General features: G+C 60.7%; 3 protein-coding genes across 5 annotated transcripts in view; 1 reads left to right on the forward strand and 2 right to left on the reverse strand.

The window, feature by feature from the left end:
- The window catches only part of LRRC14 (leucine rich repeat containing 14), a 4605-nt gene extending 3458 nt beyond the window's left edge, over positions 1-1147 (reverse strand). Inside the window, exon 1 of the mRNA XM_008069969.2 lies at positions 1106-1147. The gene's annotated coding sequence lies outside the window, so the exon portion shown is untranslated. The remainder of the gene's footprint in view (positions 1-1105) is intronic.
- A 204-nt stretch (positions 1148-1351) lies between these two features.
- RECQL4 (RecQ like helicase 4) lies at positions 1352-7784 on the forward strand. The gene is made up of 21 exons (XM_008069970.1): positions 1352-1435; positions 1502-1535; positions 1627-1724; positions 1908-2048; positions 2361-3122; positions 3208-3334; positions 3666-3797; positions 3881-3973; positions 4060-4196; positions 4605-4688; positions 4762-4950; positions 5036-5215; positions 5292-5433; positions 5521-5783; positions 5867-6155; positions 6230-6359; positions 6443-6612; positions 6682-6862; positions 6946-7102; positions 7278-7386; positions 7478-7784. The coding sequence occupies exons 1-21, from the start codon at positions 1352-1354 to the stop codon at positions 7600-7602; spliced, it is 3627 nt and encodes a 1208-aa protein (XP_008068161.1). The 3' UTR covers positions 7603-7784.
- Positions 7785-7867: 83 nt separating this feature from the next.
- Positions 7868-9927, reverse strand: MFSD3 (major facilitator superfamily domain containing 3). Of its 3 annotated transcripts, XM_008069973.2 has the most exons (5): positions 9097-9778; positions 8572-8719; positions 8357-8481; positions 8173-8282; positions 7868-8088 (listed from the first exon to the last, which is right to left on the reverse strand). In XM_008069973.2, exons 1-5 carry the CDS (start codon positions 9776-9778, stop codon positions 7915-7917), a joined length of 1239 nt encoding a protein of 412 aa, XP_008068164.1. In that variant the 3' UTR covers positions 7868-7914. The 3 variants fall into 3 exon arrangements, with proteins under 3 accessions (XP_008068164.1, XP_008068163.1, XP_008068162.1); XM_008069972.1 differs by having other exon boundaries at positions 7868-8276; positions 9097-9927; XM_008069971.1 differs by having other exon boundaries at positions 7868-8282; positions 9097-9927.
- Positions 9928-10234: the final 307 nt, after the last annotated feature.

Here is a 10234-nt window from a genome sequence, read left to right on the forward strand (position 1 = left end):
CACTCCAGCCTGGGCGACAGAGTGAGACTTCAACTCAAAAAAAAAAAAAAAAAGCAAGCAACTGCTGTTGTCCAGGGTGTCATCGAGAATGGAGAAAACAAGACTCACCCTTGGTGGTCGTCACCCCTGATCTAAACCTCTCCCTCTTTCCTGGGGAATCTGTGGAAAAACCAAATCTTAAACCCATGGGATTCAGAAAATTGCTCAGATGAGGCAAAGACAGTTGCCAAAGTGGTACCCAAACTGAAGCGATGCACACAAAATTATCCTGAGGCCACAGGGTGCTTGTGACACAGAGTGTCAACCCTGCTGCTGACTTTAGCAGCAGAAAACTAGCAGACTAACTGCAGGCCAGACACCTCATTCTCAAAACTGCATCGCTGCCATCCTCCTGTCACGAATTAGAAAACCAAGGCCTAGGCCTTGCCCAAGGTCACAATCTAAATGAAGAGCCCGGGGAAGGGGGTTGGGGAGACAGTCTGGCCCCAGGCTCCTGCTCCTGCTGACTTCTCCACGTACAAAGAAATCTTTATGGTCCCGATTCCTGAAAAATCCAAGACGCCAACCCTCAGCCTCGTTCTGCCGGTGAACGAACCTCGCAAGGACGCTTCATACCTTGCTCTGACAAGTCAGATCAACCGAACACCTGTCACGAGAAAAGACGAAAGCAGCCAGCCTCTCTTCAGCCAAGGGAGGCGCCTCTGTGCGATGTCCCTGCCCCTCCCGCCGGCCACAGGGGAAACGTCTCGGTCCTCCGCTGCCTTAGGGAAGACGCCCCCGCCCGCCTCCTCTAGACCTCAAGCCGTGGGAGGCGCTCAATCCTCTCCCCCTCCGCCTCCCGGGGGTACCTGCTTCCCCAAGCCGGGTGCGCAGCACGCCGGGGCCCCAAGGCCGCTTCGCCAGACGCGAGGGGCTCCTGGGTCCTACCTCGCCCTCTGCAGAGGCAACGCCCAGGCTCCCGCCCCCGGGCCAGAGCTCCCAAGCGCAGCCCCCGCCTCTCCCGATCTAGCAGTCCCGAGCGCCCAACACTCCGCCCCTTTGCAGCCAGGCAAGGCCGGGAGAACGCACCGCCCCTTCCGACCCCCACCCGGCGGCCCGAGCTCACCCGTCCAGCAGCCGCCGCCACTGCCGCCGGCCCCGCCTCTGCTGTCCGCCGCGCCCCGCCCAGCGCCTCGGCGCGCCACGATGACGCAATGCCTCCCATTGGCTGTCCCTCCAAGGCCCGGCGGATTAGCTGACTGGCACGGAGGTCCCGCCCCCGGCCCCGCCGTGCGCACGCATTGGCTGGCAGCCTGACGTCGCCCTCGCCGCGGGATATTCGCCGGAAGCCGGGATCTTGTGGGCGCGAGCCATGGAGCGGCTGCAGGATATGAGAACGCGGCTACAGGACTGGGAGCAAGCGTTTTATCGGCTGCACGGGCGGCGGCCAGGCCAGGTGCGCGCTGCCTAGGGGCCGGGAGAAAGAGGGCGCGACTTCTAGCTGACATGTTGCCTTTCACAGAACGACGTGGAAGCGACGACCGAGGAGATCCGCGGTGAGCGCGCGACCGGGGGGCGGCGGGGACGCAGAGGGGGCGGTGCGGGCTCAGGTCCCGCCCTGACCAGGACGCCTGTCTACGCACTCAGCGCTCTACCGGGAATACCGCATCTTGAAACGTGCCCTCCGCCAGGCCGGCAGCGGGTCTCGCAGCCCAGACCAATCGCTTCCCGCGACGACTGAGGAGGTACCCGGGCCCTGTCATACCGTCCTCCTGGTTTTCTGTATGGCGGAGTGACAGAGCCACGAGGAGTAGCGACCTAGACTCAGTGCTGCACAGAACTTGGAAGGAGGGCTGGGCTAAGACAAGAAGGGTTATGTCTTGCTGGGGTTTGGGGGGCGTGGCTAGGGCCCATACTGTTTTCTGCAGGAACCAGAGCCCAGCTGCTGGGGGCCCCACCTGAATCGGGCTGTGACCCAGAGTCCACAACCTGCTCCAGGGCATAGCTCTCGAGAGTCTGTGCAGGACTGCGGAAAGAGGCTCAAGGCCAATCTGAAAGGCACCCAGCAGGTGAGGGATGGGCAAGTGCATCCAAGGTAGGCCCAGAGCTGCCCTTGGCCTAGGGGCAGATTCACCTGGCTCCCTTCCTAACACCTCTTCCAAACATACATAGACAGACACAGTTTCCTGTGCTAACTAGGAGGAGAGGCTTCTGAGAGGTCTTTGGGCCTAGCTCTGCTCAGTTTTCTTTCTATCCTAGTCCTGCGCTTCTTACCCATCCCTACTGTTGAAGGTGGGGAACTGAGGCAGATTTCAGGGTCTAAAGCAGCCCAGGGGCCTGAGCCCAGGGGCTTGCTTGACGTTCTGTTCTTCCTCTCCCAGGCTAGGACAACCACGGGCCGCATACCCTGGCTTCCACGTAGACCCTCATCCAAGATGCCCACCTCAAAACCCTCAGGCACAGAAGCTGACCCCACCTCTCCAGAAGTCAGTGATGTGTCCCCCTTGTCCCCTGGGCCCCAGCCAAGGCCAGGCCGGCTCCAGAAGTTGCAGACATCCCTGAGCCTGCGACTGGGCTCACTAGACCCTGACTGGTTACAGCGATGTCATGAAGGGGTCTCAGATTTTCTGGGGGCTCCTGAAGCCTGCAGACCTGGCCTGGGCTTAGAGGAAACACAACCTCTGACCTCAGGTGAGTCGGCTGGCCTTGGCCTTGGCACTGGCTCTGAGATACTTTCACAGGGCCCAGAAGTTCCAATCCTGCAGTCAACTACTGTTGGTACAGGGAGCCTCCAGCCCAGCAACAGTCAAGGCAAGAAGCAGAGATGGAGACAGGGGTCCCAGGGGAGCTCTGCACAGGCCCAGTGGCACAGTAGCAAGGCCAGATCCCCAACTGGGTCTGTAACACTTGAGGAAGACCCTCCAGAGGAACCTGTGCAGGCAGAGCCACCTCAGCCCTGCAGCCTCCCTTCAGTCTCCAGGTACCATGGCTTTGGCCCCTCGAGTCAAGCCAAGGCAGGGAAAGCTGAGGACGTCTCCCCTAGGCTGACCAGTCACCACAAGGGTAATTACGTACGGCTCAACATGAAGCAGAAACGCTACATGCGGGGCCGAGCTCTTGGTGGCAGGCTCCTCCGCAAGCAGGTGAGACAGTGACAGGATGGGACGGGTGGTCCCCTTACTCCTTCTCTGCCTTCTACTCAGTAACCTTCCTTTGTGGGCTCCTCAGGCATGGAAGCAGAAGTGGCAGAAGAAAAGGGAATGTTTTGGGGGTGGAGGGCCCAGAGCCTCAGTCAAGGAGTCTTGTTTCCCATGTGAGCAGTTTGGTCACTGGGCATCCCAGTGTCCCCAGCCAGGTGAGACATCTGTCCTGGGGAATGAGTCAGGCCAACATTATGTGGAGAAGGCACCATGTTCTTAGTGTGGGGCATACTTGTGGCCCAAGCAAAAGGCCCTACCAACTCCTTACCCTGCCCTGGCCCAGGTCCTACTCAGGTCCCCCACAAGAGGGGAGGTGAGGATGGGGATGGCTCTCAGCCCTTTCCCACTTTAGAAGAAGTAGCCTAAAGGACAGGCACTGCCTACTGCCAACTCCCCAGGGAGAAGATTGTGGCCCATGGCTATCTTGCTAGAATGATCTCAGCCCAGTCTGGAGCTCCCACACCACTCTCTCCTGTCTTCCTCCAGCAAGTGAGGAAGACACAGAGCCTGCTGAGCCTGAGCTGCTGGTGCCTGCATCACAACGTGTGCCTGAGGTGCCCCACTTGGCTCCCACAGTGCTGCCACTCTACCCACCAGGGCCCTTGGGGCAGGTGGCAGGTGAGCAGACACCTCCTGTCCCAAAGCCTGTACTGAGGGGTTGGAATGACTCAGGTCATGGGGATCAACACCTGTGTCTGCAGAGGCACCAGCGGAGGTGTTCCAGGCCTTGGAGCAGCTGGGGTATCAAGCCTTCCGCCCTGGGCAGGAGCGTGCAGTCATGCGAATTCTGTCTGGTGAGTGTGACTGCTAGGGACTGGCCAAGGTGGGTCTGAGGCCAGACTGCAGAGCCTTACTTACTGCTGATTCCTGTCCTCCTCAGGCATCTCCACACTGCTGGTGCTGCCCACAGGCGCCGGCAAGTCCCTGTGCTACCAGCTCCCAGCGCTGCTGTATGCCCGGCGCAGCCCTTGCATCACACTGGTCATCTCTCCCCTCCTGTCACTCATGGAGGACCAGGTGTGCAGACATACCTTGGCATGTATAGATGATCAAGAACCAGTGCTTGTGACTCCCTTGGATAACTTTTTGTCCTTGAACCCAGCCCTACTCCCAGGAGCTGCAAGGTGCTCAGCTAGCCTCGGCCCCAGCCCTGGCAGCAGCCCAAGGGCAGCACAGCTCAACAGCTCATCCCCCCAAGGGAGCTTTGTTGGGAAAGGAACTATCCCCACTAGGGCCCATCTGCTCCAGGGCTTCCAGGCCAAGGCCCACAGGTGGCTCTGAATCCTTAGCCCTATGACCCAGGGCCTGGTGCTTCTTTCCCTGAAGGGCCAGAGTGAGATAGCAGCAGCTCTCAGGTTAGCAACTAGGAGGATTTGGGGAAGGGCCAGGGCCAGCCTGGGACTGCTGTTCCTCCTGCATCTGCAGGTGTCTGGCTTGCCCTCATGTCTCAAGGTGGCCTGCATCCACTCAGGCATGACCAGGAAGCAGCGGGACTCTGTCGTACAGAAGGTAGGGAGCCTCATGGGCCTGGGGAGCCAGTGGGTAGGCCTCTGAGCCATGACTCTGACCCTACTGCCTTCAGGTGCAGACTGCCCAGGTACATGTGCTGATGCTGTCGCCTGAAGCGCTGGTGGGGACAGGGGTGTGGAGCCCTGCCAACCTCCCCCAGGCTGCCCAGCTGCCTCCAGTTGCCTTTGCCTGCATAGATGAGGTCCACTGCCTCTCTCAGTGGTCCCACAATTTCCGGCCCTGCTACCTGCGTGTCTGCAAAGTGAGTCATGTGTGAACCAGCATGGGTAAGTAGGTCAGGGTCCAAGTAGACTGGGCCATCACACCACCCTTCCCTTCTGGTGCAGATGCTTAGGGAACGCATGGGCGTACGCTGCTTCCTGGGTCTCACAGCTACAGCCACTCGTAGCACTGTCCGTGTTATAGCCCAGCACCTTGGTGTAGCAGAGGAAGTTGGCATGCGTGGGCCAGCTCCCATTCCCGCCAACCTACACCTCTCTGTTTCCATGGACAGGGACACAGACCAAGTAAGTGTGCCTGCTCCAGAGATCCTAGCAGAGGCCTAGCTCCCAGGTGCCCACACTGACCACTGTTCCTTATTAGGCTCTGGTGACGCTGCTGCAAGGTGACCGTTTTCGTACCCTAGATTCTGTCATTGTTTATTGCAACCGGCGTGTAGACACCGAGAGGGTTGCTGCACTTCTCCGAACCTGCCTGTGTGCAACCCAGGGCCAAGAGCCTGGAGGTGAGGCACAGGCAGGGCTGGTGCCCCTACAGATCCACCTCAGGCATGCATGCCCCCATCTCAGTGACTACCCTGTCATCCCTAAAGGTCATGCCCCCAAAACCATAGCCGAAGCCTACCATGCAGGCATGTGCAGCCGGGAGAGACAGCGGGTGCAGCTGGCCTTCATGCAAGGCCAGTTACGGGTGGTGGTGGCCACGGTGGCCTTCGGGATGGGACTGAACCGATCAGATGTGCGGGCCGTGCTGCACCTGGGACTGCCTCCGAGCTTCGAGAGCTACGTGCAGGCTGTGGGCCGGGCTGGGCGTGATGGGCAGCCTGCCCACTGCCACCTCTTCCTGCAGCCCCAGGTTAGCACACCATCCCACTTTCTTCCCCCACTCATGCTCAAGCCCCCAGTGCTTCGCCCACCCTCACTACTGTCCCACTGCAGGGCGAGGACCTGCGGGAGCTGCGCAGACACATCCATGCCTGTGGCACTGACTTCCTCACTGTGAAGAAGCTGGTGCAGCGTGTGTTTCCACCCTGTACCTGTTCCCTGCCAGCCCTAGAGGAGGAGGGGGCTGTGGGCAGGGAGAGACCTGTGGCCAAGTCCTCCCCACAAGAAGCCAAGCAGCACAACAGCCACCAAGCAGCCTCAGTACCCAGAAGGGCCTGCCTGGGCCACGAACTTGCACTTCCAGTGCAACCAACAGTGCAGGCCTTGGACATGCCAGAGGAGGGTGAGGGACCTGGGGAAGGGTGTGGACACGTAGAGAGGCCATTCCTGCATCTCCTGAACCTGCTCTGCCCTCAGCTATCGAGACTCTGCTATGCTACTTGGAGCTGCACCCTCGGCACTGGCTGGAGCTACTAGCAACCACCTGTGCCCGTTGCCATCTGCACTGCCCTGGGGGCCTTGCCCAGCTTCAGACCCTGGCCCAGAGGTAAGCACACCCCACCCTGGGTTGGAGACAAGGACAGAGGACTAGGGCTGCTGGTCATATGTCCTCTTCTCCTCTGGGCATAGGTGTCCCCCTTTGGCTGTGTACTTGACCCGGAAACCACCTGAGGATATACAGCAGGGCAGCAGCTCCGTGGAGTTTGACATGGTCAAGCTGGGGGACTCCATGGGCTGGGAGCTGGCCTCTGTGAGGAAGGCTCTCTGCTGGCTGCAGTGGAACCAAGAGCCCAGAACAGGTGTGCCCATCCCCAACCCACCCTGGACCTTTGGACCTGCCTACCTAGGTCTGACATACTTTTTGGCAGGTGTGTCTCGGGTGCCAGGGGTACTTGTGGAGTTTGGCGAGCTGGCCTTCCACCTTCGCAGCCCCGGGGACCTAACCGCTAAGGAGAGGGACCAGATCTGCGACTTTTTGTATGGCCGCATACAGACTCGGGAGCGCCAGGCCCTAGCCCACCTATGCAGAACCTTCCAGACCTTTCACAGGTGGAGAGAAGGCGGGTAGGGCCTAGGATCTCCCAGCCTCCCCCAGTGGGCAGCTCTGATGGCTTTGTTTCCCCACACCCCAGTGTGGCCTTTCCTAGCTGTGGGCCCTGCCTGGAGCAGCCCAACGAGGAGCGCAGCACCAGGCTTAAGGCCCTGATCAGCGACTACTTTGAGGAAGAGGAAGCCCAGGAGCCAAGGGGCCTGGAAGATGAACAGGCCCCAGAGCCAGGGCAGGCCAGGGTGAGTACCAGCCCCTTCTGGGAGCCATTCCTGAGAGGCCATGGACCTGTGGTAAGGTGGGACAGCAACATGTACATACACCTGACTCCGGGTTTCCTGGGCTGCCAGGGATTTGCTGTGATGATATGATACCACAGACGCTCAGGGAAAGCCCCATGAGCCTGTTTGTCCACAGCTCCAGGATTGGGAAGACCAGATCCGCCGCGACATCCGCCAACTCCTGTCCCTGCGGCCAGAGGAGAAGTTCTCAGGCAGGGCCGTGGCCCGCATCTTCCACGGCATTGGTGAGGCCTAGGAGGCGCCACCTGATGCAGGCAGGTGTAAAGGCTGAAACCCTGGCGAGTCCTCATGGCCTATGTCTTCGCTCCACCATAGGAAGCCCCTGCTACCCAGCCCAGGTATTTGGGCAGGACCGGCGCTTCTGGAGAAAGTACCTGCACCTGAGCTTCCATGCCCTGATGCACCTGGCCACAGAGGAGCTCTTGCTGAGGGGCCACTGACTGCCCTGCATGGGCAGACACTGGCCTCATAGGAGACACAAGATGGGTGGGCAGAGGGTGTTAGAGACAAAGATGGGGTCATCAATGACCAGGGCAGGAACTAATGGCCCTGGGCAAAACCTGTCGGCAGGGGTGTGGAAACAAGGAAGTTCCAAAATGCAGAATAAAAAGTGTTCAAGTTGTTTTTTTAGGACCTTCTTTTCCGGTGAGGCAGCTCCCAAAGCTTGGGAACAAGCATATCACATATTCCAGATACAGAGACATCTGGACCAGAGGCACACTCAGCTTTATTGACCAGTCCAGCTGCCCAGCTCACAGTAGGGTGCTAGGTGCCAGGTCCAGGTACAAAAGGGGCAAGGCTGAGAGGGTGAGCAGGAAGGAGAAGCAGAGACGTGGCCCCAGACTGTCGGCCAGGGCTCCAGCCAGGACACCCAGCAGCAGCTTCCCCAGCAGCTCCAGAGTGGCCAGGAGGCTATAGTGTGTGGCCTGCACAGTTGAGGGGGTCAGGGTCAGGGCCTGCATGACACTCCAGGCCTGCAGTCCCTTTGTGTCCCTGTCATGCCTCCTCACCTGCAGGGCACTGGGTGCCAACTGGCTGCAGCGCATCATTCCAGTGAAGGTGACTGTGGTGACCAGGCCCCCCAGGAAGTGCTGCAGACACAGGCTCAGCAAGGCTGCCCCTGGGAGGGCAGGGGTCAGCAGAACCCAGGGCTGCTGGTCCCTCCCCATTTCCTCCCCAAGGCCAGCCCCTCACCTCTCAAGATTGTGCCAGGGCCCAAGCTGGCACCTGGGGTGTTCAGGTAGAAGAGCAGGGCAGTCTGGCAGGCCAACCCTCCAAAGCGGAACTGCAACACTGACTTTAACAGAGGCAGCAGCTGCCTGGGGTGGGGGTGGGGAGATTGGGCAGTTCAAAGCATTCAGGGCAGGTCAGGGGGAATTAGGTGGTGGGGCAGGCTGGGGAGGGCTCACCATTGCCTGGTCAACAGGGCCCCTCCAAGGAAGGAGCCAGCAATGGAGCAGGCCATGGCACCCACGCCATTCCACAGCCCCAGGTCCAGAGCAGAAGTACCATGGTCCAGCAGGAGGAGAGGAAACAGGCTGTTGGCACCCTGCTCACCTGGAGGGAGACCATGAGCAGGGAGGGTCTTATATCTGCCCCCGCCTCTCTTTCACCTGGGGCCTCAGTCCTGCTCTGCTCAGCTAGGCCCATGCCCTCCATCTGCCTGGGCCACAAGTGCTGAGAGGGAAATGAGACTAGGTGTTGGTCAAGCCCAGGCCAGCATGAAGCAATCCCAGAGAGACCCCAGGGCTGCGGCCAGAGCTGAGACAATGGAACTACAGCTGAGAAGAACAAAAGACAGAGCCCAGATGCAAAGTCCCCGATGTCAGGACCAAGCTGGACTCCAGCCTGCAGATCATACCCAAGAAAGAGGGCAGCCTGTGCTGGGTTGCAAGCCCCACCCTTGCAGTTGCCTGACTCAAGGCCTCACTCACCCAGCTTGTAGGTGAGCACAAAGCCTGCCGTCCACAGGGTTCCAGGCACAGTCAGCAAATCCTGCAGATGATGCAGGGTGTAGGGGGAGTGCCCTGAGGGCTGAGGCTGTGGCAGCCTTCGCAGGGCTGGTGCAGCCCAAGCCAAGGCTGCAGCCAGCCAGTAAGTGGCAGCCAGGAGCAGAAAGAGCAGTGGCCAAGAGAGGATGGGCAAGAGGGCCAGCAGCCCGCCCCCAGCCAGTGCCGACCCCAGCTTATAAGCGACCACCTGCACGGTGTTGCCAGGCCCCAGCTCTGCTGGCTCCAGCAGCTGCACAGCCAGCGTGTCCAGGGCCACATCCTGCACAGCTGCACCCAAGTTCAGCAACAGCAGCAGGCCCACCACGGTGCCAGGCAGTCCAGCCTGGCCAGCTTCAGCAGGTGGCAGTCCCGCCAGCAGCCCACACACCAGGCCCAGAGCGGCTGTGCTGCACATCAGCCAGGCCCTCGCCGAGCCGCGCGCATCCACCAGCGGGGCCCACACCAGCTTGAACAGCCACGGTGCATACAGCGCCTTGGTCAGTCCCACACGCGTAAGGGAGAGGCCGCGGGCCCGCAGCAGCACAGGCAGCAGGCCGGACTGGAGTCCATAGGGCAGGCCTTGAACCAGGTAAAGGCTGGCCAGCGGCAGCAGCTTCCCGCGCATGCCGGCGCTCGGTAGGGCGCGGGACCCAGTGTCTGGTGCCTCAGGCTGGCTTCAAGGCCCGGAGATCGAGTTCCAGGTGGGCTTTGACAAGTTGAGGTCCCATCAGCATGAGGTCAAAGGTCATACCCCGGCATGGCACTGGGGCTGGAGTCTGGACGCGCGCCCTCGGGACCTGGAAGTATCGGATACCTCAGAAGAACTGAACTGGGTAGCGAGCAGTCTGTCCTCCGAAGGGTGGGCTCTCAGAACACCAGGCGGTCCGGGGCTCCAACGTGCTCTGCGCGGCCGCAGGTGAAGGGCCCCGAGTGGAGCCTCCGCGGCGTGCTGGAGGTGGGGCCGGACCTTCCGGCAGGGGCGGAGCTTACTAGCGGGGCCTCCCTGACGCTTTCAGCCCGTGTCCTACACCGCCGCCCCCGGCCGGGCTCTCAGCAGCCTCTCGGTCCTCTGGAGCCACAG

This window comes from Carlito syrichta, unplaced genomic scaffold (genome assembly GCF_000164805.1).
Source record: "Carlito syrichta isolate Samal-C Ts95f unplaced genomic scaffold, Tarsius_syrichta-2.0.1 Scaffold312719, whole genome shotgun sequence".
NCBI lineage: Eukaryota > Metazoa > Chordata > Mammalia > Primates > Tarsiidae > Carlito > Carlito syrichta.

Bases quoted from the DNA above. Each gene is read 5' to 3' on its own strand.
- MFSD3 (XM_008069971.1), bottom strand. From the start codon at position 9,778: ATGCGCGGGAAGCTGCTGCCGCTGGCCAGCCTTTACCTGGTTCAAGGC. The intron at 8,720-9,096 runs GTGAGTGAGGCC...GTCTCCCTCCAG, and splicing joins TGTGCTCACCTACAAGCTGG to GTGAGCAGGGTGCCAACAGC. The intron at 8,283-8,356 runs GTGAGGGGCTGG...CTGCCCTCCCAG, and splicing joins CCCTGGCACAATCTTGAGAG to GGGCAGCCTTGCTGAGCCTG.
- RECQL4 (XM_008069970.1), top strand. From the start codon at position 1,352: ATGGAGCGGCTGCAGGATATGAGAACGCGGCTACAGGACTGGGAGCAA. The intron at 3,335-3,665 runs GTGAGACATCTG...GTCTTCCTCCAG, and splicing joins ATCCCAGTGTCCCCAGCCAG to CAAGTGAGGAAGACACAGAG. The intron at 6,613-6,681 runs GTGTGCCCATCC...ACTTTTTGGCAG, and splicing joins GAACCAAGAGCCCAGAACAG to GTGTGTCTCGGGTGCCAGGG.